Source organism: Pygocentrus nattereri, chromosome 22 (assembly GCF_015220715.1).
Source record: "Pygocentrus nattereri isolate fPygNat1 chromosome 22, fPygNat1.pri, whole genome shotgun sequence".
NCBI classification, from domain to species: Eukaryota; Metazoa; Chordata; class Actinopteri; order Characiformes; family Serrasalmidae; genus Pygocentrus; species Pygocentrus nattereri.
In genome coordinates this window covers 9,715,098-9,741,601 of record NC_051232.1, presented here as the reverse complement: position 1 = coordinate 9,741,601, position 26,504 = coordinate 9,715,098, and the positions used below count along the sequence as shown (strand labels likewise).

The window sequence follows — 26,504 nt, the reverse complement described above, 5'->3', positions numbered from 1 at the left end:
ATGAGGAACGTGCTGTTTATGGTTCTATCTAGGTTCCACTGTTGTTACAATGTCAAGTTTGTTCAAATAAAAGGACCCTCCACAACACATTCTCCATCCATCAGAAAAACCTGTACCATTTATTCACCGAATTTAACATATTGGACGAAAAATGAAACGGAAAAGGCAGCCTGTGCAAAAGATACGGCACATTTTGTAGTCTATGTTTCGTTCCTTTTCTAATGTGTTCTAAAATAGAAAAGGTGGAAATTTAGGTCTAAAATAAAGTCCTAAAGCTCCAAAGAGAGAGTTGTGGTGAATCACAAAGCAGCCCAGACGCTTTCACCCACAGAACAGGAAGAAATTAAGACAAAAACAGGAACGAGGGCCTAAATCTGAAGGACTGGTGTGGAACGCAGTGAAAAAAGCAGATTCTTTCTTTACTTTCTTTACTAAAGCACGTTTACAGAAGCAGTGAGTGCTAATCCCTTAGTAGAACCCAAATCCATTACCATTTTAACCCAATGAACTGTCTCTATCTGCGCAAACAGAGCTACTTCCCTCCCCCGGTCGGAGTGCACTACAAAGTCCACTAACGAGTGGGCGGATTGGAGCGCGCCCTCTACCGTTAAACTAGTCGCAGTGGTCGGGAGGGACCATCTTTACAGAAAGCGGGGGAGGAAGTGGAAGAGCCTATCATGCGAAAAGGGCAAATACAGACGTCTGGCGAAGAGAAAAGGGAGGAGGGAGTCGCAGCGGATGATATGGCACCTAAAAAACATCAAGGATTGATTTTTATCGCTGTAATTGTGGCCTTTTTGGCCTTGTGTGTGGCTCCTCTCACAGCTGAGCTCCCCTGTAAGTAGCCGTGACTGTGTTTATCGGGTTTAGTTATGCTCGGCCGGGCTGGGCAAAGTACACACAAGCTCTCAGAAAACGAGCGTCAATACACAAATTACAACAGAATTTAGTGTAAATCCGCCGTATAAGGTTTCTAGGATGCTTAACGCGGTGAATAAAGCTGTCCGGTCGTGTTGACAGCGAGCTCTTCTCCTTTTTCAGTTGATCTGTTTGGGTTTAGCAACCTAGGCTAAGCTACAGCGGTAGACATAGAAAACAGCTCCTATAAAACAAACAAAGCAAAACTAACCTTCAAAACTGCCTTCGGCTATCAGCTCAACCTGACTACACTCGTTCTGTAACCTTCGTCTGTCAGCTCAACCTGACTACAGTCGTTCTGTAACCTTCGTCTCTCAGCTCAACCTGATTACAGTCGTTCTGTAACCTTCGTCTGTCAGCTCAACCTGATTCCAGTCGTTCTGTAACCTTCGTCTCTCAGCTCAACCTGATTCCAGTCGTTCTGTAACCTTCGTCTGTAAACAAAACACTGACGATAAACTTGGATGTAAATTACATTGTTTCAATTAAACTTAACATGACATCAATACCAGGTAAAACATTATATGGACAAAAGTATTGGGACACCTACACGTTACACTTACAGGAGGTTTTCTGAATCCCATTCTAAATCTATAGGCATTCATATGGAGTTGGTCTCCTTTTGCAGCTCTAACAGCTTCCACTCTTCTGGGAGGCTTTCTACAAGATTTTGGAGAGAGTTTGTGGGAGTTTGTGTCCATTCATCCAGAAGAGCATTTGTGAGGTCAGATACTGATGTTGGACGAGAGGGCCTGGCTCGCGGTCAGAGGTATCCTATGACAGAGCCTTGTTTAAAGTGATTGAGCTCATCAGTACAACCCTCTACTGTTTGTCTATGGAGACTGCAAGCCTAATGGGTGTGGCTAAAACATCTGAACTTAATAATTAGGAGGTGTATCCCAATATTTTGTCCATATAGTGTATAATGTGTAATCATATAAACCATAGGAGTGTAACAATGCGTAGTTATGTTTAATATGATATGCAATATCGTCCCAGTACACTAGCTTCAAGCTACAATGTCGGTCACAGTGTGAGGTAATAGAGAAAGGTAGAGAGCGATACAGCACAGTATCTTGAAGTGTTGCAGGTCTACACTGTGCTTCAGTTTTAGCAACTGTTTCTTCTGCTTTCTGTAATTCTGCTTTGTTGCGTTCCTTGCTGTACATTCCTTTATACTTGTTGCTTCGCACTTGAGTAGATAAAGAGCTGACGTGCCATTTCTCCAAACCCGAGCAGTGCAAAAACGGAACTACAGACAGCGAAGACTGCATGGTGCGGTGTTGCCGTGGCGATTGTAAGGAATGCCTTTGTAAATACAGACGTAAATAGCGTCATATTTGGATGTTGGTATTCATTTCACAGGCCTGTGAAGTGAATCAGGCTTGTCGTAGGCCTGGGCAACATGATAGCTGCTCTCTGTAGTTCTACAGTTACAGACTGTAGTCCATCTGTTTCTCTCATACTCTGTTACCCTGTTCTTCAGTGGTCAGGACCCCCCATAGTACAGAGCAGGTACTATTTGGATGGTGGATCATTCTCAGCACTGCAGTAATACTGACGTGGTGGTGGTGTGTCAGTGTGTGTTGTGCTGGTCTGAGTGGATCAGACACAGCAGTGCTGCTGGAGTTTTTAAACACTGTGTCCACTCACTGCCCACTCTATTAGACACTCCTACCTTGTCGGTCCACCTTGTAGATGTAAAGTCAGAGACGACAACTCATCTGCTGCTGCAGAGTTTGTGTTGGTCGTCCTCTAGTCCTTCATCAGTGGTCACAGGACGCTGCCCACAGGACGCTGCCCACAGGATGCTGCCCACAGGATGCTGTTGGCTGGATATTTTTGGTTGGTGGACTATTCTCAGTCCAGCAGCGATGCTGAGGTTTTTAAAAACTCCAGCAGTGAATAAATATCATGATATATCATGTCATTACAATTACGATGATATGATGTTTTGGCCGTATCGCCCACCTCTAACCTGACTCTGCTCCTGCTAATAATGGTGGTAACACTGATGAAAATGAGAAGCTGCTTTAAAAAGCTACTAACTCTGAAATAATCAGACGACTAGGCTTTGACACTGCAGGCCGGGATCGTTATTCATGATCAGAAATGATGATGAGGCGCGTCTGATCCATCTGCGTTGCTGAGTCGCTGCTGCGGCTGAGAGGCATGTGCTTCCTGCGAGGCAGATTAGACCAGTCATGTGACGCGCGAGTGGGTGGCATAGCTCAGCCTGCCGGCCTCATGTGCTGCTGAAAGTCTGGCTGAATTGCAGCAGCTCGGTAGCATCTGGTGGTGTTGGGTCAGAGACCGTGGTGCTTAGCCGGTGGTGAGTACGTTGAACACTGTTAGAGACAGCAGGGTTAATAGGTGCCTTACCATTGGATCTGAATTGGGATGCACAGTAAATTGTTTTTTTTACTTTTTTATGATGATTTCAGCCTTTACACTGGCCTTACACTGCAAATGAGCTCTCTAACCAATCACAAAGCTTTTTACTGTGTGCTGTGAGAAACCTCAGCTTATGTGGTGCGTATTTTCCAATTTTCTTGCGTTTATTTTATTTTTTAAATAATATTTAAGTAATATGTGCTTATCCCTTCAGATTAAACAGGCTGTTGTTGGTTGTTTCTGTGCCTTCAAAGGAGAATTCCACCAAATTGTGAGTGTGTGAAGTGTTAACAGAGAGGTTCATAGCGGTTTGGTGTGAAATGGCTCAGACGTCTTTACAGTGGTTGTGATGGGAACCAGGCATTGCCATGACTACAACACAGATATATACACTTTATTTACCATCCAGAACTACGAGAGAACCCACATGAGTCTTCTGAGTCTATATGGAATGTTGATGATGGAAAACAGTGGAAAATCTGGAATAATGAGTTTTCTTTGGGGACTATTTTGCCGCACAGCGCCCTGCATGTCTCCCTCCACCATGAATGGAGTTGAAGTTCTCTAAACTCTCATAAAACAGCGTCTCAGTCATCAGGCAGTGAATTCAGAACCAGTTCATGTAGGAACTTTCTGTGAGGAGCTTTTAGAGGGGGACGTCTGGTTCCTATCACCACCACTGTGAGGAGCTTTTAGAGGGGGACGTCTGGTTCCCATCACCACTACTGGGAACGGTTCTGATTCTAGAATAGAGCATTTCACACCAAACCACTCAGAACTTTAATTATGCAGAAATTCTGACCATAATGTCTGAGCTCTAGAACCACTCTGTTTACATCTTAACTGTTTAATTACGCAGAACATTCGCATAAATTCCCTTTAAGACGTATATATTTAAATGAGCTCGGTTCTGATTGGCTGAGCCTTGTTAAAAAAAAAAACTGACCATGCAGAAACGCTCCTTATAACTTCAGTGCAAGTGGGCGGAGCTAACATCCTCTAGGGTAGATATATGTAGATACACTGTTTTGCAACATCACCAGACCAGAGTGGTGATCAGTCAGTAAATTCAACAGAAGTGGATTGGTTTGTTTAAATTAATGCCTGATCTTTAACCGTGTCACATTACTGATTCACCAAACCACTGAAGAACAGGGTAACAAAGTATCAGAGAAACAGATGGACCACAGTCTGTAACTGTAGAACTACAGAGTGCAGCTATACAGTAAGTGGAGCTGATAAAGTGGACAGTGAGCATAGAAACAAGAAGGTGGTCATGATGTTACGATTGATTGGTGTATATGCTCAGTGAAGCTGATACAGTGGTCAGTGAGTGTCGGTTGATAGATGTATCCTATGTTATGAGCTGTGTTCTTATTGGCCACCCAGCCCGAAACACTCCTTATAACGTCAACATAAAGCAGCGAGGCTAAACCGCTCTGGGCTACTCCATGTAAATATGTTGGGTTTTGTGATGTCACAGTGAATTCAAAGCAAGTGTGGTGGTTTCCGTATATGGGATGGAGAGGGAACGGATGTTTTTTTTAAATTTTATTTTTATGGCATTTGGCTGATGCTCTTATCCAGAGCGACTTACAATTTGATAATTTTACACAGGTAGGCCAAGGTGGTGTTGGGAGTCTTGCCCAAGGACTCTTATTGGTATAGTGTAGGGGGCTTACCCAGGCAGGGCACTGAACCCCAGTCTACAGCGTAGAAGGCAAAGGTGTTAACCACTACACTAACCAACCACAACCACAAAGGATGTGTGTGTTTGACTCTTACATAACTCTCTTGTTTAAAAGAAGCAGTGTGTCTCTTTATGGGACGTGGGCCCTTTAAGCAGTGCGGACTAATGGTTTTGCTGTCGTTTCTCCACTGTAGCCTCCAGACCTCGGCGTAAGACTGCAGCGTTGAAGATGGACGAGGCGGCCCTGTACGTGATAAACGAGGTCGAGAGTGAGATGCTGCTGTCCATCATGTCTGACCACTGCTTTCAGGTGAGAACCTGCTGCATGCTGGACACGATGATGGACATATCGAAGTTACAATTAGGGGTGGGCAATATGACGATATTTTTATTGTTATCGTGATATTGTCACAGTGCTTACAGAACACTGACTACATGTTTGATTACAAAGTGAGCAAAATTAGGCCTCATTGAAAAACACTAAGTAGAGTTTTTGGTAGCTTTATTAGTAGCTATTTTACTATTAATATTATGTATTATCTTTGTTATAATATCATATTTAAGCAACAGAACCTGAGAGGGAGCGTGTTTATCACGACATAACATCCCGGCTCTGATCTGGTGTCACCTGAACAGCCGTGATGTTATTGGTGAACTCCCTCCTCAAGTGCTCTACTGCTTTAATACAGCAGTGAAATAAAGTAAGAAATGAATAAACTGGCCGTGAACGCGGCGTTTAATATGTTTTAATGTTCGGTTCCTTCCTCCTAATTATAGCTCCTTAACGAGCAGCTCGTTGCTACGTCAGAGTAACAAGCTCCGCCCTCTCGCTGCTCAGCCGACAGTTCGTTCTCCAGCTCCTTACACTAAATTCCAAAACTGTCGTCACCACTGAGCAGCTTTTCAGTCGGCAGCTGTGACAGAAGAACAGCTGAACAACCTGGAATCAGCCAGAAATGCACCCAACACCATTCGCCAGACGTGTCTGATCTTCAGAGTTGGACCAAATCAGACTGAGCCATAAAACTGACCCAATATCAGGTTCAGCTCAGTTTGGTTAGTTTCTCCAGATCAGTATTAATGTTGTTCTGTTCCAGGCAGTCTGTAAAGCTTCTTACAGCCCGTTTAGTTTGGCGAATGGTGTTGGGTTAATTTCTGGCTCATTCCAGGTTGTTCAGCTGTTCTGGTTGTTCACAGCTGCCGACTGAAAAGCTGCTCAGTGGTGACGACAGTTTGGGAATTTAGTGTCGTCTCATCTTCAGAGACCAAATCGGCTGTCGGTCAGATGTGATCTTAACAGCGTCCGTTTTCTGTTTGAGTGCCTGTGATGCTACAGTGAAATAACAGCACTGTTAGAACGCCTCTCAACCAATCAGCTCGCGAGGTTGGAACTGACTGTTTTATATGTAGCGCTGCAGATTATATTCTGTCTGTTCAAATGAATCTTCCCGTATCGCCCACCTCTAATTACAGTTATTCTTCAAATGTTAGTATTTATTGATCTACACTTTGTCTTGTATCAGAATATGTTGCTACATATTGAGCTGAAAAATCCCCCCTTGACATGTTTGGTTCTCTTAGTTTTATAATGTAGCTAACAAGTAATATAAACCCCACCAATCATCATTTTGCAAATTCCATGTTTTGTACTTTAGTGCATGTTTATAGATCAAAAAAGACCCTTCATTGGACCCGGCGTCTCTAATATGAGTGTGACACTCCACAGCTCTGCTACACATGCTATTTAGCCGCCTGGTCTAATAAGAACTGTTTCTTTTCAGTGTTTTCCGCAGCCTGTAGGACGGATACCGGCCGGGCCTGGGCCAGGTGTGCCTGCCACACTGGGCTTCACTGTGAGCACCCAGCATGCACTTATACTGCAACTCAACAGCACTCCATTAAACACAGAACTGTGCAGGTGAGCATACAGTGATATCTTTTTCAAAATACCCCCATAACAAAGTGTGTGAGGTGTAATCAGAGGGATTCAGAGGGTTTGGTGTGAAATGGCTCAGATGTCTTTACAGTGGTGGTGATGGGAACCAGGCGTCGCCATGACTACAACACAGATATAGACATTTTATTTACCATCCAGAACCACCAGGGAACCTACACGAGTCTTCTGAGTTTATATGGAATGTTGATGATGGAAAATAGTGGAAAATCTGGAATAATGAGTTTTCTTTGGGGATTATTTTGCCGCACAGCGCCCTGCATGTCTCCCTCCACCATGAATGGAGTTGAAGTTCTCTAAACTCTCATAAAACGGCGTCTCAGTCATCAGGCAGTGAATTCAGAACCAGTTCATGTAGGAACTTTCAGTGAGGAGCTTTTAGAGGGGGATGTCTGGTTCCCATCACCACCACTGTGAGGAGCTTTTAGAGGGGGACGTCTGGTTCCCATCACCACCACTGGGAACGGTTCTGATTCTAGAATAGAGCATTTCACACCAAACCACTCAGAACTTTAATTATGCAGAAATTCCGACCATAATGTCACCAAAATAACTTTGAGATACAACAGCGGAGGTACGGTATGTTTGTTTGAATGGCTTGATGTTCTTCTGCTGGATCTGCTGGCCTCAGTCCCCTGTGATGCACTGTGTCAGCTGTGGAAATGGATTTAAAACCTTCATCTCACATTCGTCATTGCATTCCCTCTGCTGTCCACTTTCTGTCAGGATGCATTTCCATTTTGGAGAGCATGGGAACTACTCTCTGTGGGTGAAGAACCTGAACGATCTCTCACAGGTCAACTGCACCATGGTCACTGACTCCGAGCCGATCAATAGCTACCTACGTAGGTATCTGCATTGGTACTCATGGTGCACAAATTAGTGCAGTATTTGATTTTATATTAAAGGCCATATAAGCCGTATAAGGAATAGTCTTGCACGTCAAATTTTCTTTTATACTCACTATACTTTGTATAAATGTCTTTGTACAGCCTTTCAATAATCCTGAGTAGCTTACAATGGTAAAAACAGCAACAGACAACTACATTATGAGCAATAAATAATAAAAAAAAATTGGGAATGATTTTCACTGATGTAGTACTATGAGAGATTAAAAATGTTATTTTTAGTGGGAAGACGACTCTTATTAGGTTGCTCGTGCATGTGTAATATATCCGAGACTGATTGATTTTACTAATATGAGCCACTTTATTTGTTTCTTTTCAGCCATCTTGCTTGCCTTCCTTGTGTTTGCCAGTTTGTATGTATTGGCTGCCATCTGGAACTCAGTGAAGGGGTAAGACTCTGTACGTTTGTAATCCCATCCGATTGTTATAATCCACGTAAATATTTTGCAGTGACTCCTGAAAAAGCCAGAAGTTAGGTTTTGAAACTGGCTGGATGCCGATTTGAACAGGATTTGGTAAATGCGTGGAGTAGATGAAAAGACCGAGTGAGCTGCTGAGCTGTTTAATCCCGGCACTCAGGACTGTACAAAAATGCTGCCTTTAGAGTTTGTGCCACAATTTTGGAAATGGTTTTGCTTTTCTCACAAATGCATTTTCTCATTTTATTATTTATTCGTATACATTTGCTGCTTTTCTTGTTTTATTCCATCTTTTTACTAAATATTGATGTTTTACCTGTTTTATTGCTTTCTGTCTTTCTATTTATTTATTTATTTAGCTGTTTTTTGAGGCTGGTTGTTGATTGAATTTTTCCGGACTGACAGTTGAGGCTTATGGGTTCGGGACTGAAAGTTCACTGATTGACTTCTGGTGTGCCGGATGACTGATGGCATCAGGAGTGCTGGTTGACTGATTTGCAGACTGATTCTTGACCCTTATGGTGTCTGCACTACCAGTTGACTGATAAAGCCATGAGTGTAGGTTGACTGACTGCGTAGGGACTGCAGGTTGACTGACTGTAGGGACTGCAGGTTGATTGACGGTGTAGAGACTGCAGGTTGACTGACTGTGTAGAGATTGCAGGTTGACTGACTGTGTAGAGATTGCAGGTTGACTGACGGTGTAGAGACTGCAGGTTGACTGACGGTGTAGAGACTGCGGGTTGACTGACGGTGTAGAGACTGCGGGTTGACTGACAGTGTAGACACTGCAGGTTGACTGACGGTGTAGAGACTGCGGGTTGACTGACAGTGTAGACACTGCGGGTTGACTGACTGCGTAGGGACTGTGGGTTGACTGACGGTGTAGAGACTGCAGGTTGACTGACTGCGTAGGGACTGCAGGTTGACTGATGCCATTGGGACTGGTGGTTGAGGCTCATTATTTCAGCATTGGCAGTTGACTCTGATAATCTGTGCCCCATGTTGAACCATGTCTCCTGATCAGGTGGCTAATTAAACAGGCTCTTACAAAATCAAACACATTTCTTTTCACTATTTCATGTAACACTCCAAATAGTTATCAAGCAGTTCAGAATTTCAGTCGGCTTTCTCCTGATCTGGGAGAAAAGTGCCTGTATGTGTTTATTTATTTGTTGTTCCTTTTCTCTCTTTTCAGGCTGGACGCCGTGAGGAATCTTCTCCTTCGTTTGGGGAGCACCATGGAGGCTGAAAGACTCATCAATTCCGTGAGAAACTTTCACTGTTCAACCCTTTACATAATCATTCACAAACGTCCTGTCACGTTCTCAAGTTATTCTTCCTTGCTTCTTACTTGCATTCACCATATCATGTTTCTGTATATTCCCACATTTACCTGTTCATGTTTTGCTCTTTTGGATTTTTGATTGGTTCCACAATTGTTCAATAATCCTTTGTTGCAGATGTATTAATATTAACTCTTTTGGTCTTTGTGCTTGTTTATTAGGAGCTGGGCTCTCCCAGCCGGGTGGTGGAATCCTCGGCCGAGTCAATTATACCTGCCACTGCTGGCCGGAGGCTTCGCTCTCTCGACACATTCAGAGGGTACGTGGGTTTACATCTCTAGTGGTCCATAAGCAAAATTTACTCATGATCTGCACTGCATAGACATAGCGACATAATGTGCTCTTTTACATAGTAAGTTAAACACCATTGACGGTGGTCCACTGTCCTCTTGCTATCAGGTCAGCATTAATCTACACTATATTGCCAAAAGTATTCAAGGTGTTCCAGTCACTTCCATGGCCACAGGTGTATAAAGCCAAGACCCTAGGCCTGCAGACTGCTTCTACAGACATTAGTGAAAGAATGGGTCGCTCTCAGGAGCTCAGTGAATTCCAGCGTGGTACCGTGATCAGACGCCATCTGTGCAGCAAGTCCAGTCGTAAAATTTCCTCACTGCTAAATATTCCACAGTCAACTGTCAGTGGGATTATAACAAAGTGGAAGCGATTGGGAACGACAGCAGCTCAGTCACGAAGTGGTCGGCCACGTAAAATGACAGAGTGGGGTCAGCGGATGCTGAGGGGCATAGTGCGCAGAGGTCACCGACTTTCTGCAGAGTCAATCGCTACAGACCTCCAAACTTCATGTGGCCTTCAGATCAGCTCAAGAACAGCGTAGAGAGCTTCATGGAATGGGTTTCCATGGCAGAGCAGCTGCATCCAAGCCTTACATCACCAAGCACAATGCAAAGTGTGGAATGCAGTGGAGTAAAGCGGCGCCACTGGACTCTAGAGCAGCGGTGACGTGTTCTCTGGAGTGACCAATCACGCTTCTCCATCTAGAAATCTGATGGACGAGTCTGGGTTTGGTGGTTGCCAGGAGAACGGTACTTGTCTGACTGCATTGTGCCGAGTGTAAAGTTTGGTGGAGGGGGGATCATGGTGTGGGGGTGTTTTTCAGGAGTTGGGCTCAGCCCCTTCGTTCCAGTGAAAGGAACTCTTAAAGGTTCAGCACCAAGAGATTTTGGACAATTTCATGCAATTTCAAGGGGACGACCCCTTCCTGTTCCAACACGACTGCACACCAATACCCAAAGCAGGTCCATAAAGACATGGATGAGACAGTTTGGTGTGGAAGAACTTGACTGGCCTGCACAGAGTCCTGACCTCAACCCCATAGAACACCTTTGGGATGAATTAGAGTGGAGACTGTGAGCCAGACCTTCTCGTCCAACATCAGTGTCTGACCTCACAAATGTGCTTCTGGAAGAGTGGTCAAAATTCCCATAAACATGTTCCAAAACCTTGTGGAAAGCCTTCCCAGAAGAGCTGAAGCTGTTATAGCTGCAAAGGGTGGGCCGACATCACATTAAACCCTATGGATTAAGAATGGTATGTCACTCAAGTTCATATGCGTGTGAAGCCAGATGAGCGAATGTATAGAGTTCATCTGTACAAAGACACCAGAATACAATGTAGTCAGAAGACTAACTAGCGCCTTTATACCAGTGCAGTTTCTCACATTGAGAAATTGACATGTATGTGCTGAAGTTCTGGCCTGGTTTGTAGCTCCTGTTTTGTGATGTTCTGGTTCTTGCATGCTCTTCCAGCCTTGCTCTGGTGGTGATGGTGTTTGTGAATTATGGAGGAGGACGCTATTGGTTCTTCAGACACGAGAGCTGGAACGGTGAGCTTCTCTCAGTGAAGACATCAGTCTTGTTTAACTGATATCTCCATACGTGTGTTGCTGTAAGACGAAGGTGTTAGGTATCTAAAGCTCGTTTTTAGTTGTTGTTTTTTAGTTAGAACACTGAAGTTAATGAAAGCGAACATGGTGCTAACTGCACGCCTCAAACCGCGTGGAGGTGTTCAGCGTCTCTGAAAGGCTTGATTATGAGGTTTCTGACACTGTGTGACTCACTGTTCTCTATGAGCTTGGACTAAAGTGCATTAACATAGCTAAATACAGTAGCAGTCCATACTTTAGTCCGTGTTTATAGAGAACAGTGAGTCACACAGTGTCAGAAACCTCATAATCAAGACCATTAGAGATACCGGACAGGTCAGCGTGGCCTGAAGTGAATTGAATGTTTTCGGTTTACGGTTATCTCCATGTTGATCACTTTGAATGCTTGTTAGCCACATTAGCCTCATGGCTCCAGTGCTAAAACTAAAGAAGCAAACCTCAGACACCAACCATGACTGGTGCTAAGGGGATTAATTTTGCAGACAGAAAGTAGCTAATATTGAAGCAGCAGTCTTTAGTAGGTATAAACTCTGCTTCTCTTTCGTTTCTCCTGCAGGACTCACTGTAGCTGACCTGGTCTTTCCCTGGTAAGCATAAACTCGTGCATGGAGGAAGTTCATGTTCTGCTTTTTAATCCATGTGCATTGATGTTTGATTGCCACTGTAATAAAACTGCAGCCAGATCCGCAGTTTAAACGTCACATGTTATTTCAGGGCATTTTCCGCTTTCCTGGCCAAATAAACAAGCACAGACTAACATGCATTTCATGCTGCTTTATGTTAATCCAGTGCTGGTCTGATGCTGGTTTAGCTGGTCACCCAGCATGGTAAGGGTAAAGAGTGGACATACAGTTCACGCGCGAGTCCTCCTGCTCAATTCCTGGATGTTGTTCTGGGTCTCAGGTAAATTTATTCAGTAGGGTCAGAATTTTGACCCTGGCTTGCGTTCACAGTGAACTCGGTCCTGTTTAACCGCCGTTCCGTCACAGTAACGGTCCTCGTGTGAGTGGGTCTGATGTGTTTATCTCAGATGTGTTTGTATTTGTGGTGAATTAAAAGTGAATCGTTCTTTCTCTCCATCTTTTTTCCCCTCCTCCTCTTCCAGGTTTGTGTTCATCATGGGTACGTCCATATCCCTGTCCGTAAACGGTGCTCTGTGCCGGGGAGCCATGCGTTCTCATCTGCTCAGGAAAGTCTGCTGGAGGAGCTTACAGCTCTTCCTCATCGGAGTCTTCATCATCAACCCCAACTACTGCCTCGGGCCGCGTGAGTTCCTCAGTGAAACGGCCGCTCTGTTTACCTGACCTAAAGCTACAGGCTGATTATTCCGTTATTAATATCAGGACTGTGGATTACTCAGATGATTTATTAGCTACTCTGAATTATTTGTCTATCATAAATTATTGGGCAACTACTATTGATTAAACTACTATAGATACAATGAAGCTTCAATAAAGTATCCAGCATTTACTATTAATTATTCAGTAAATACCAGGAATTCTACATTATCTGCTATGACTTATTCAATATCTACCGTGAATTTTTCTTTAATTGCTACACATTTTTCAATATTACTTTTAATTAAATGGTAAATTTCTAATTCCCTAGTATTAATTATTCTGTATCTATTACTAATTATTTGGCCATTTCTAGATATCCATGAACTACTATTAATTATTCTCTATCTACTATTATTTATTGAGTAATTATTAGCACTTATTCATTAACTAATAAATTATTAGAATATACTATTAAATATTAAGTAATTACTAGGACTTATTAACTACTATGAATGATAATCTATTAATTATTTGGTAATTACTACAAAAAATTCTAACTGCTTTGAATTGTTCTGTATCTACTATTATTGTGGTAATTACAAATTATTTATTGCTATTATGAATTATTCATCTACTATTAATTATGTTGCGCCTATTAATTATTAAGTGAAATAAATCTTTTTGAAAGTGCTACTTATTATTCATAACTACTGTGAATTATTTGGTAGCCATTAGGAATTTTTTAATGACTACTATGAATTGTTTTGTAACTACTGTGAATTATTCTGTATCTACTTTGAAACTAATGGATATGTTCTGTAGGATTGATAGTGATAAACTGTGGTGAACAGATCCTGACATTTAAGGGGTTAACTTGGATACTAAAATAAAAACATAAACAGTAAGACTACTAACAGATATTTCTTAACCCGTTAACCTATTGTTTTATCATATCGCCCCCTACGCTTCCTGTAGTGTATTACAGTCTGTCAGAGCGACTGTGTGGATCATATGAACATTATAGAGCTTTTTAAATGAAACAGTAGAAGCCGTATCGCCTCCTACGCTTCCTGTAGTGTATTACAGTCTGTCAGAGCGACTGTGTGGATCATATGAACATTATAGAGCTTTTTAAATGAAACAGTAGAAGCCGTATCGCCCCCTACGCTTCCTGTAGTGTATTACAGTCTGTCAGAGCGACTGTGTGGATCATATGAACATTATAGAGCTTTTTAAATGAAACGGTAGAAGCCGTATCGCCCCCTACGCTTCCTGTAGTGTATTACGGTCTGTCAGAGCGACTGTGTGGATCATATGAACATTATAGAGCTTTTTAAATGAAACAGTAGAAGCCGTATCGCCCTCTACGCTTCCTGTTGTGTATTACAGTCTGTCAGAGCGACTGTGTGGATCATATGAACATTATAGAGCTTTTTAAATGAAACAGTAGAAGCCGTATCGCCCTCTACGCTTCCTGATGTGTATTACAGTCTGTCAGAGCGACTGTGTGGATCATATGAACATTATAGAGCTTTTTAAATGAAACAGTAGAAGCCGTATCGCCCTCTACGCTTCCTGTTGTGTATTACAGTCTGTCAGAGCGACTGTGTGGATCATATGAACATTATAGAGCTTTTTAAATGAAACAGTAGAAGCCGTATCGCCCTCTACGCTTCCTGTTGTGTATTACAGTCTGTCAGAGCGACTGTGTGGATCATATGAACATTATAGAGCTTTTTAAATGAAACAGTAGAAGCCGTATCACCCTCTACGCTTCCTGATGTGTATTACAGTCTGTCAGAGCGACTGTGTGGATCATATGAACATTATAGAGCTTTTTAAATGAAACAGTAGAAGCCGTATCGCCCTCTACGCTTCCTGTTGTGTATTACAGTCTGTCAGAGCGACTGTGTGGATCATATGAACATTATAGAGCTTTTTAAATGAAACAGTAGAAGCCGTATCGCCCCCTACGCTTCCTGTAGTGATTTACAGTCTGTCAGAGCGACTGTGTGGATCATATGAACATTATAGAGCTTTTTAAATGAAACAGTAGAAGCCGTATCGCCCCCTACGCTTCCTGTAGTGTATTACAGTCTGTCAGAGCGACTGTGAGGATCATATGAACATTATAGAGCTTTTTAAATGAAACAGTAGAAGCTGTATCGCCCCCTACGCTTCCTGTAGTGTATTACAGTCTGTCAGAGCGACTGTGTGCATCATATGAACATTATAGAGCTTTTTAAATGAAACAGTAGAAGCCGTATCGCCCCCTACGCTTCCTGTAGTGTATTACAGTCTGTCAGAGTGACTGTGTGGATCATATGAACATTATAGAGCTTTTTAAATGAAACAGTAGAAGCCGTATCGCCCCCTACGCTTCCTGTAGTGTATTACAGTTTGTTTATTTGAGTTAGAATTTAATTAGTCTTTTCAAGTGGAGAACAGACCATAATGGTAATTGGCTAAATGCTGAAATGTGCATGGGTTTGTGTGCAGTATCCTGGGACTCGCTCCGTATTCCTGGTGTACTGCAGCGTTTAGCCTTTACCTACCTGGTTGTGGCCGTGTTGGATGTGTTGGTGGCCCGAGTTCATCAGGACAGCTCACTAACTGTGAGTAAAACTGCTTTTTCTGGAAATAAGCGCACAGAGTCCAAATCAGGCTTGTGTGAGTGAAATAAACTGCTGTAAATTTGTGTGTTAGCTTCGGCCATGAATGTTTGTAGATTTTGTTTGTTTGCTTTGATCTAAACCTGACGTCATATGTTTATGCTCTCAGGATGTGTGGTGGTACCCCGCCCATGATATCTTCCTGAACTGGCCTGCATGGATATGTGTGATCACCATGGAAACACTGTGGCTGTGCTTGACCTTCTTGCTGCCCGTTCCAGGCTGCCCGACGTAAGTGAGAAAAATAAATATATAAATAAACTCTTGACTTTTTGTCACTGTTACTCACACAGTCTTTACAGCTTTTGTTTTGACCAGTCAAGGCTGTGCTTCCTATCCCCTTCTGACCAGTCAGGGTCAGGGCCGTGCTTCCAATCCCCTTCTGACCAGTCAGGGTCAGGGTCAGGGCCGTGCTTCCAATCCCCTTCTGACCAGTCAGGGTCAGGGCCGTGCTTCCTATCCACTTCTGACCAGTCAGGGTCAGGGCCATGCTTCCAATCCCCTTCTGACCAGTCAGGGTCAGGGCCGTGCTTCCAATCCCCTTCTGACTAGTCAGGGTCAGGGCCGTGCTTCCTATCCACTTCTGACCAGTCAGGGTCAGGGCCGTGCTTCCAATCCCCTTCTGACCAGTCAGGGTCAGGGCCCTGCTTCCTATCCACTCTTGACCAGTCAGGGTCAGGGCCGTGCTTCCAATCCCCTTCTGACCAGTCAGGGTCAGGGCCGTGCTTCCAATCCCCTTCTGAAAAGTCAGGGTCAGGACTGTGCTTCTTTGGTTAGTGTAGTGGTTAACACCTTTGCCTTCTACACTGTAGACTGATGGAATCCTCGTTTGGTTGAACGTGCTTTATGGAACGAGACCCTCAACTAACCAGAACCAGTGATTCATCCAGGTTGGCTCAGTAGAGTGAAACAAAGTGAAATATTTTTTCATGCTAACCAGACAGAAGGCAGAGAAAGAACTGAAGAGTCTCTAATTAAAGTGCCCTCAGTTTTACAGGAAAGACACCTTGTTCTCCCTAATTTGCATGAACATGAATTTTCCATTAAGTTCCCATCCGCGAGATGAATAAAACATGCTGCTTGTTAGCCATGCAAATTAGACGGCAGGAATTCTGTTCTTCCAGTTCAGACAGCAATTTTAAACTCTGATGTGTCTGTGTCTCTTCATTTACATAATTAAAAGGTCATTTAATTAGTCCGTCTTGAATAATGACATGGGACGGGAATGTGTCTGAGCTTCAACAAGGATTAAAAACTGTTGTACATTAAACTGAATTTAGACAATCAGGTCAGTACAAATGCAGTACAGTGCAGAAACTCTGAACTGAGGTTTTTGTTCGGTTTCTTAGTCTGGTTACATAATGAATTACATCTGTTTCTGAATTCCATTTTGAACGAACAGGTTTCACAGCAGTTTAGCCCTGCCTTTTAGCTCACAGCAGTTTAGCCCCACCTTTTAGCTCACAGCAGTTTAACCCTGCCTTTTAGCTCACAGCAGTTTAGCCCCACCTTTTAGCTCACAGCAGTTTAACCCTGCCTTTTAGCTCACAGCAGTTTAGCCCCGCCTTTTAGCTCACAGCAGTTTAGCCCCACCTTTTAGCTCACAGCAGTTTAGCCCCGCCTTTTAGCTCACAGCAGTTTAACCCTGCCTTTTAGCTCACAGCAGTTTAGCCCCACCTTTTAGCTCACAGCAGTTTAGCCCCGCCTTTTAGCTCACAGCAGTTTAACCCTGCCTTTTAGCTCACAGCAGTTTAGCCCCACCTTTTAGCTCACAGCAGTTTAACCCCGCCTTTTAGGTCACAGCAGTTTAACCCCACCTTTTAGCTCACAGCAGTTTAGCCCCGCCTTTTAGCTCACAGCAGTTTAACCCCCCTTTTAGCTCACAGCAGTTTAGCCCCGCCTTTTAGCTCACAGCAGTTTAACCCCCCTTTTAGCTCACAGCAGTTTAGCCCCACCATTTAGGTCACAGCAGTTTAACCCCGCCTTTTAGGTCACAGCAGTTTAACCCCGCCTTTTAGCTCACAGCAGTTTAGCCCCGCCATTTAGCTCACAGCAGTTTAGCCCCGCCTTTTAGCTCACAGCAGTTTAGCCCCGCCTTTTAGCTCACAGCAGTTTAATCCCGCCTTTTAGCTCACAGCAGTTTAGCCCCGCCTTTTAGCTCACAGCAGTTTAGCCCCACCTTTTAGCTCACAGCAGTCTAACCTTTTTTTAACAAAAAAGTGACTTTCTTTTTGTTTTCCTCCGGAAAGAGTCGTAACTAATGAACTATGTTTTTGCTGTATGTGTTCCTGTCTGTACTGCAGTGGATATTTGGGTCCAGGGGGAGTCGGGGATTTTGGTCAGTATCCAGACTGCACTGGAGGAGCTGCAGGCTACATCGACCGCTGGCTGCTGGGAGAAAACCATATTTACCAAACCCCGTCGACACGGGTAAGACGGGTCCACAGTCACGGTGGTGTTTGTGTTTCATTCAGTAGTATTAATGAAATGCTGTGTTGAGTCGACTAATCTGTGACATGTTCTCTCTCCCCCCCCCCCCCCCCCCCCCCCCCCCCCCCCCCCCCCCTCCCACTGTCAGGTCGTCTATCAGACCACAGTGCCCTTTGACCCTGAGGGAGTTCTTGGCAGTATTAACTCTGTGTTGATGGCCTTCCTCGGCCTTCAGGTCAGACCACACCACATCTCTCATTTAACAGCACCAGGTTTTGTATTACAGAAGCAAATCTTATCTTAATTTTGAGGAATCCTATCTTACAGCGTCTTATCTCAGACTAGGAAATCTTAACCTACTCGATCAAAGTCTAGAGTTTCCTTATCTGCAGTTAACATAGATTATATAAAGGTAAAGATTATGAAAATAGGAATTGTTATTCTGTAATAGCTACAGTCCTAAGTTCAGTCTGTACTGAAGACTAAACAGATCAGATTTCAGACTTAAGGTAGTTCTGTAATACAGAGCCTTCATTTAAACACACCAGTAGACCACACATTTAAACATACTGGTAGATCATTAATTTAAACATACTGGTAGATCACTAATTTAAACAGACTGGTAGATCACTCATTTAAACAGACTGGTAGATCACTCATTTAAACAGACTGGTAGATCGTTAATTTAAACAGACTGGTAGATCGTTAATTTAAACAGACTGGTAGATCGTTAATTTAAACAGACTGGTAGATCGTTAATTTAAACAGACTGGTAGATCGTTAATTTAAACAGACTGGTAGATCATTAATTTAAACAGACTGGTAGATCACTAATTTAAACAGACTGGTAGATCACTAATTTAAACATACTAGTAGATCTTTTATTGAGCCATGTCGGTAGATCACTAATTCAAACATTTTAGTAGATCAGTAATTGATACACACTGATAGATCACTAATTGAACTATGCTGGTAGATCATTAATTTAAACAGACTGGTAGATCACTAATTTAAACAGACTGGTAGATCGTTAATTTAAACAGACTGGTAGATCGTTAATTTAAACAGACTGGTAGATTGTTAATTTAAACAGACTGGTAGATCGTTAATTTAAACAGACAGGTAGATCACTCATGTAAACATACTGGTAGATCACTAATTTAAACAGACTGGTAGATCACTAATTTAAACATACTAGTAGATCTTTTATTGAGCCATGTTGGTAGATCACTAATCCAAACATTTTAGTAGATCACTGATACTGATAACTAATTCTAATATACTAGTAGATATTTTATTGAATCACACTGGTAGATCACTGATTTAAACATACTGGTAGATCACTGATTGTCTGTTCTGGAGTGGTGAGTTTGAGGTTTATATTAGTTCGTCCATTGTCCGGTCTGGAGTGGTCAGTTTGAGTATCCATGTGTGTTTCAGGCGGGGAAGGTTCTCCTGCACTACAGAGAGCAGCACAGGCAGATCATCACCCGTTTCCTGGTGTGGAGCTTCCTGCTGGTACGGTCTCTCTCCTCCCTCACTGTTCTAGATAACAGTCTAGATTAGAGGGGTTGGTTGTTACAGTGTAGCCCTGATTGAGTTCATATATCTGCGTATGCACTGTTTACGTGTCCATGTCTGTTCTGTGAACTCCGTTTGTAGGGAATCTTCTCCGCTGTTCTGACCAAATGCTCCAGAAATCAGGGCTACATCCCCGTCAACAAGAACCTGTGGTACAGTAACAGTCACCTTCACTGTGTTTGTGCTGTATCTCACTCACACACTCCGACAGTGATACTGCAGTCACAACAGTCAGAATGAGGAAGATGATAATGACAGTTACGTGTTGTTCATTGTTAGAATAAATTATATTTAAAATACTGATATAATAGCTATTAGCTGTTATAGCTGTTGCAATAGTGTAGCTGTTATCATTATAGCAATATTACTATAATAACCTGTGTAAGTAGGGTAATTATACTGTATTATATAACTATCAGTTCTATTATTATATTATTATTTCATTAGTTATTCAACTGTTATAGAATGTAACAATTATTATACCTTTAATAATATTTGTAAAATAATATTAATATAATAATCTACTTAGGAAAACATAGTATTGGCAGAGAAATACTGAGATGGTGATGTTTACAGTAAAGTAATAGTAAGGAGTATTGCGGTAATTGTCATATATTATATGATTATTATTAGTAGTAGTAGCAGTAGTAGAATTATTATTTTTTGTGTGTCGTGTTCCTGCAGGTCTCTGTCGTATGTGACGACTCTCAGCTGCTTTGCGTTTGTGGTCTTGCTGGTGGTCTACTACACAGTGGATGTGAAAAGGTGGTGGTCTGGAGCCCCGTTCTTCTACCCAGGTGAGCTCTCAATTGTATAACCTTCTAGCAGTACCCTAGCAACCACCAGGGAAAATCCTAGCAGCCACCAGAGATACCATAGCAACCGCCTAGCAGCATCGTGTCAACCAGTGGGGAAACCCTAGCAACCACCAGAGAAACCATAGCTACCGCTGGCAAACACCAGAGAAACCATAGCAACCATCTGAGATACTCTAGCAACCACCAGAGAAAGCGTAACAAACCACCTAGTAACAGCTTAGCAACTCCCAGGGATACGCTAGCAACAACCTTAGATACCGTACTAATCATCACAGAAACCATAGCAATCACTTGGGATATCACAGCATCCACTTAGCAACATCCTAGCAACACCCTAGCAACTCCCAGAGTAACCATAGTAACCACCTATTAACAATGTAGCATCCAACTTGAGCACCACTACAACCACCTAGCAACATACTTGGGATACCATAGCAACCTCCTAAAGTACCATAGTAACCATCTGGCATCACTGTAGCAACAGTCCGGGGGTTGTTTTAGCTGCGCAATCACTTCACAAAATCCACTTTTCTATTTTTTATTGGATTTTAATTTTCTTTTATTTATGTATTTATTTATTTTTAATTTTTTTATTTTTTTATTTTTAAGAAGTTCCACCTTCTTTCTGCTAGTTTAATGATTCCCTGATCTTCTCGTCTTTTGAAAAACACTCCGAGTTAAGGTACCCTATGAAACGTGCTATATAAATAAGCCAGCCTGGCTAATAGCTAAGCTAAACCCAGTAAGCAGCAACTGACAAATAATGTGGTCATCCAGGCTCCGTCCACTCTGTGCATTAACGTGCCTGTCTTAGTTATGAGGTTAGACATGTTCGTGGGCCTGGATCCATCAATTGACCCGTCACCTGTTTTTCAGGTATGAACTCCATCCTGGTGTATGTGGGTCATGAGGTGTTTGAAGACTACTTCCCGTTCCGCTGGAGGATGGCCAACAGCCAATCACACTCCGAGCACCTGGCCCAGAACCTGCTGGCCACATCCATATGGGTCCTCATCTCCTACGTCCTCTACAGGAAGAAGATCTTCTGGAAGATCTAATGGCTTCCCCTTGTGGTGTGAGTTCAGACCCCTTTTTCATCCACCGATGACCCGACCATCTGGAACAAGCTTTCTGCAGCAGGAACTTGGGAAGTGTCAGTTTGATTATTTGGAGATCAGATGAACTTGATGATGCTCGTGATTTTAGCAACAACGTTGGATGGAGAACTCATCTCAAAGAACGGTGAAACCAGACGGTCATTAGAAGATTCCCAGTGACTCAGAACAGGTGTTGGGTCCACACAACATCTGCATTGTGGGAAAACGATCTCTTGGCAAGTGTGAGCTTCTTAAATGTAGACGATAGATATAATATTTCTCATTGAGGTTGTTGAAAGAGCTTCACAGTATTGTTCCACATGTTTAAGGATGTTTATACTGATATAAAATAATTAATTAAGGTAAAATATTTCCTTCAAGCGTTAAGAGTAACTTTAACACTGGATAAAATTACTCATTCTAAAGGCCTGGATTTTCATAGACTTGGGCAGTGGTTGAGATCTTCCGTCTGAAATGAGACCCTCTAATAAAAGAGCATTACTTCATTATCAGCTACTAGCGCCGCTCTGTAGGCAACCCTGGCCGTCTGCAGGGACAGCAGAGGAGGGGAAAGTTCAGCTCCTCACTGCTGGGCTTTAGTTACATTTAGGGATCATACGCCTTCAAAGAGGGGGCAATTATTTATTATCACCCCCACTAATTCTTCAGTGATATGAAGCTGAAGTCAGAGATTCTCCAGATTCTTGTTCACATTTCCCCGTTCCACCTTAAATGGTGAGGCAGTTACATTCTGGCGCTTCAGGCGTCAGAACTGCTGGACTATTTAAGGTGGAACGGGAAAGTTAGCGAGCTAGCTACTGAGACATTAATATGCTATTAGAGATTTTTTATGCTTGTTATGAAGAAAAACAACCAAAATTCACTGAAACGACACTAAACTAAGATCAAACAGGGGCTATTGTCATTTTTTTTTGACAGAAAAAATTCCCACATTTGTGGGTTTCTTGTTTTCCGTCTCCTCGGTTTTTCTTTTTTTCTCATATTTCTCTGAAAAACCTCCGTTTGGAGGATCATGTAGCCCCAACACTTCGCCCCTCTATCTCAACAAGACTTCGGATGCCCTATTCCTGGGCAAGAACTCACTAAATGGAGGGGTAGGGCTCAGTGGTAGGGCGAGGGGTTGGGACAGGGCCTTAAAGACACTTTTCACTAGATGTATAATAACGGTAGACTTATCAAGGGTCCCGTAAGTGGGCTTTCTAAATGTTGACGATTAAAAGGTAAACAGTTAACACCTGACACAGAATGTGGGATGCAGCACCTCAGCCAGGCTGTTTATGTTCAGTGCTAGATTTTTTTGGAGCTTTTATTGTTGTTTGTTTTGAAAAAGAAGGAAAGTTACACTGTTTTCCAACCTCCGCTTTCCAAGTTTTATACCCATAGCGTACAGTCAGTTTCACTGGGCTCGGAAAAGAGAGAACCTACTGACTAAGAACTCACTTATTATCAATAAACCAATAATCGGTCAATGAATCAATGGACTGCTGCTCAGTTCCGTCCATAAACGTCTACGCTGAACGAGTATTTCTGTAGAGCACCGAGTTCTTCAGGCACGGGTGTTTGTAAGTTTCGCTGTCCGTTCTTTCAGAGAAGGGACTAGTTTTCCAGAGGGAAGGATATGGGGTAATTCGTCACCTTTGTGCTGGTGTGGGTGGAGTTTTTATCACCATGGATGCCAGAAAACCCTCACGAAAGCCAAAGTAACCGGAACTGCCTCGATTACTGCGTTGCTTTATTGTTGTAAATGTTGTTTAAACAGTTTCAGTAAGAACGTTTTCTCAGTCTGGCTCGTCCAGACGTCCGTACTGCTGGAGTGGAACGGCTGGAGTTTCAAGGCCATGTTTTGTTTCTAGCTGCAGATTTCAAACGTATTTCAAACATATTTCAAACGTTCATTCACGAAATTCTGCTACACAGGATGTGTCCACTTATCACACTACACAGGAAAGTTCCTGTGAAGACACACACGTGTAGCTACAGACTGAGCGAATAAAGGTTGGGCTGAAAAACGGTGTAGCTTTCCTTCGGCTGTTCTCAGAGGACGACGGCAGTATTTCTGGGAATTTTTAACTTATATTAAACGGTGACGTCTGAAAACGCCGGTTACACTTCAGGACACTAAAACCAATGAAAACCGGAACCGACACTTACACATGAACTCTAACCAAAAATAACCGTTGCTCTTCAAGTAACCGGGAAAGTCGTGTTGCCAAATGTAAACAAGGTCAGGTACTTGCCATATTTACAGTACTTCTTATCGTGTTCTGTGTTCTGTGTATGTGATGCATGTAGAGGTCGAAGTACATTGATTTTCATTTTTTAAGCTTTATACTTTTTGAGATTTGCAACTGTTGTTGAACATTTTACTCATGTAATAAATTGTGTAACCTTCTTATACGTTTTGTTCAAGCAGCTTGTCTTGTTTTCACTTTTTGGTAAGAAACATTTAACAAATATGTAATTAAAATAAAGACTAAAGAAGATTTAAACGTGTGACGTGTCCTTCACAACAGCTAATCGCTATGAAACTTTAATCAAATCTAGAGCACTTAGGAAACGGCCTTAGTGCGCTATGGCAAAACTTTACCATGAAATGTAATCGTTAAAATGCCTCAGAAATCACATTTTTGCATTACTGGGTCATTTTACAGAGACGTCCACTTTTCCCTCTAGCCATAGGAGGTTCTGGTGTTACCGATCCTCATTGGTGTTGCACATAAGAAAGGAAATATCAGAGGAGGGTAACCCCAGAGGAGGGTAACTCCAGAGGACGGTAACTCCAGAGGACGGTAACTCCAGAGGACGGTAACTCCAGAGGACGGTAACCCCAGAGGACGGTAACTCCAGAGGAGGGTAACTCCAGAAGGCGGTCAAAGCCGTCAACACCAGAGACGTTTTTCATGAACAATGCATTTTACTAAACGTGGTGGTTGGTTAGTGTAGTTGTTAACACCTCTGCTTTCTATGCTGTAGACTGGGGTTCAGTCCCCACCTGGGTAAACACCCTACACTACACCAATAAGAGTCCTTGGGCAAGACTCCTAACACCGCCTTCACCTCCCTGAGTAAAATGATCAAATTGTAAGTCGCTCTGGATAAGAGCGTCAGCCAAATGCCGTAAATGTAAACGGCTGCTGCAGAACATCAAACCACACACTGTCAATCAGGGCACGTCCACTAAAATATGGAATTTAATCCATTTGTGTTCCTATTTTTTCACCCTGACCTCAGAATAAAGTCGGTCACACCAGTGACGTCAGCTAAAAGCTTCATATGAGATCATGAGCTGAATGAGAGGATCTCTGAGAACTGAGAGACACAGTGGACTCACCATGAGCTTTTCTTCATAGATCCTCGAGTGACGTCATCAGTGTGACTTTTATTTGTTACGCGGTGACACCAGTGACACGACTCCTGGGGACTCATTACATATTTTATAACATTTATTTGCTGTATGCTCTCTTTGTCATTTAATTCATATATTCCAGAGTCATGTTTAGATTATTGCAGTTAAAATGGCAGAAAAACGTGTTTATTACCTAAAAATACGGCCTCAGCCTTCACACACCACTGTGAGGACGAGCTGTAGTTCTAGATGATTGATTTATAAACCAGTGTTGCTAAATTGAGGCTCAAGAAGGTGAAATTGTTAAAATAACATATTGTTTTACTTTGCAATGTGAATAAATTGTAACCCTGACATGGTTTTTAAATGATCAACTCTAGGGAGACAGAAATGGACGCCTCTTTAGAACAATGCTGTTGTGTTATTGCTTTTTTTTTTTTTTTTTTCCCCTTTCCGCAGGACATTGCCCATTTAGCTGTATTAGCTAACATTAGCTAGCATTGTCAAAAACCTACGTTTTTCACCCAAAAGTCAAACATTCGGGAATGTTTCACTCTTAAGGCACATAAATCTGAGAAGTTTTAACTGGACTCGCTAATCCCGTTTTACTCGTTTCTCTTTTCATGCAAACTTTGGGCTACACATTAATAGCTAACTGTCATTAGCAGCTAGCTATGTGTGTCTACTGCTAGCAGAGAAGATCGTTAGCCTCGACTAAACACTTAACTGGTTCTTCAAAGGTTCTTTGGTAAAGGCAATGGTTCTACTTAGTTCTATATAGAACCATTTCCATGCCTAAATAGCCATGTTTACATGCAGCCTAATAATCCATTAATAATCTGACTAATAGCCCAATAGGAATAGAACACATCCGTGTAAACACCTCAATCGGAATAGTCTAGTCTGATTGAGGCCATTGAGGCATACAGTTCCTATCTGACTGAACGAGGTGGGTAATCCTGTTAATAACCTGTTAAATAGAAGAATAATATCCGTGTAAATCAGAATCAGAATACTTTATTGATCCCAGAGGGAAATTCCAGTTGTTACAGTTGCAACCATTTATTTTAAAGAATAAACACTTTTACAATCTAAGACAAAAAGAGAGAGATTTGCAATATGTACAAGTTTAAATTCTTACAAATACAGTAAGTGAATGCCTGTATCCGATTACATTCCCTATCAGAAAGTTTAAGTCCGTTCTGCATGTGCGTCGCGTCACAGTGAGAGTTTATACCGTTTGACACGGCGGAGCAGAAACTGGTCTGCAGAGGAGACGAAGTTCATGCTCTAATCTTTTATAGACGGCGGCGGGACGGACGTCCAGCTTATGTGTTTCAGAACACGACGTCTTCCTCTCGGCCTTCTTTAATAAGGACATGTGAAGGACATTTTCCTTAGTCTGACATCATTTTAAAGCAGTTAAAAACACAAGCACTGCTCACTGCTGCTCATCTCACTCTGACTGCTCGTTGTCATGGTAACCTCTACACTAAATGGTTCTCTATGCATGCACGTCATTTTGGATCGGGTTACTTGTAGTGTGAGTGTAACCGGAGATTTTCCATCAGAGTGTTATATAAAGAGAGTAAACACTTTGGTCTTGATCTGTAATCGGAATGTGTTCAATCCAATTGACAAAAATCTTTGCATATAAACACAGACAGGGTCTCTTCAGATTGATGGAGAGTGTGTTCTATATGGTTCTAGCAGCAATAGCAGAA

General features: G+C 42.5%; 1 protein-coding gene across 2 annotated transcripts; it reads left to right on the top strand.

The window, feature by feature from the left end:
* The first annotated feature begins 668 nt into the window (after positions 1 to 668).
* Positions 669 to 21,986, top strand: hgsnat (heparan-alpha-glucosaminide N-acetyltransferase). Of its 2 annotated transcripts, none has more exons than XM_037533105.1 (18): positions 669 to 837; positions 5,197 to 5,312; positions 6,784 to 6,920; positions 7,683 to 7,801; positions 8,184 to 8,253; positions 9,482 to 9,551; positions 9,791 to 9,888; positions 11,399 to 11,475; positions 12,092 to 12,122; positions 12,641 to 12,801; positions 15,315 to 15,430; positions 15,597 to 15,718; positions 17,791 to 17,917; positions 18,066 to 18,152; positions 19,358 to 19,435; positions 19,580 to 19,650; positions 20,183 to 20,295; positions 21,193 to 21,986. In XM_037533105.1, exons 1-18 carry the CDS (start codon positions 678 to 680, stop codon positions 21,372 to 21,374), a joined length of 1,935 nt encoding a protein of 644 aa, XP_037389002.1. In that variant the 5' UTR covers positions 669 to 677; the 3' UTR covers positions 21,375 to 21,986. The 2 variants fall into 2 exon arrangements, with proteins under 2 accessions (XP_037389002.1, XP_037389003.1); XM_037533106.1 differs by lacking the exon at positions 669 to 837 and adding an exon at positions 953 to 2,215.
* The last annotated feature ends 4,518 nt before the right edge of the window (positions 21,987 to 26,504 follow it).

Coding starts and splice junctions, on each gene's coding strand:
- hgsnat (XM_037533105.1), top strand. CDS start 678: ATGCGAAAAGGGCAAATACAGACGTCTGGCGAAGAGAAAAGGGAGGAG. Junction 9,552..9,790: donor CTGAAAGACTCATCAATTCC/GTGAGAAACTTT, acceptor CTTGTTTATTAG/GAGCTGGGCTCTCCCAGCCG. Junction 18,153..19,357: donor TGGCCTTCCTCGGCCTTCAG/GTCAGACCACAC, acceptor TGTGTGTTTCAG/GCGGGGAAGGTTCTCCTGCA.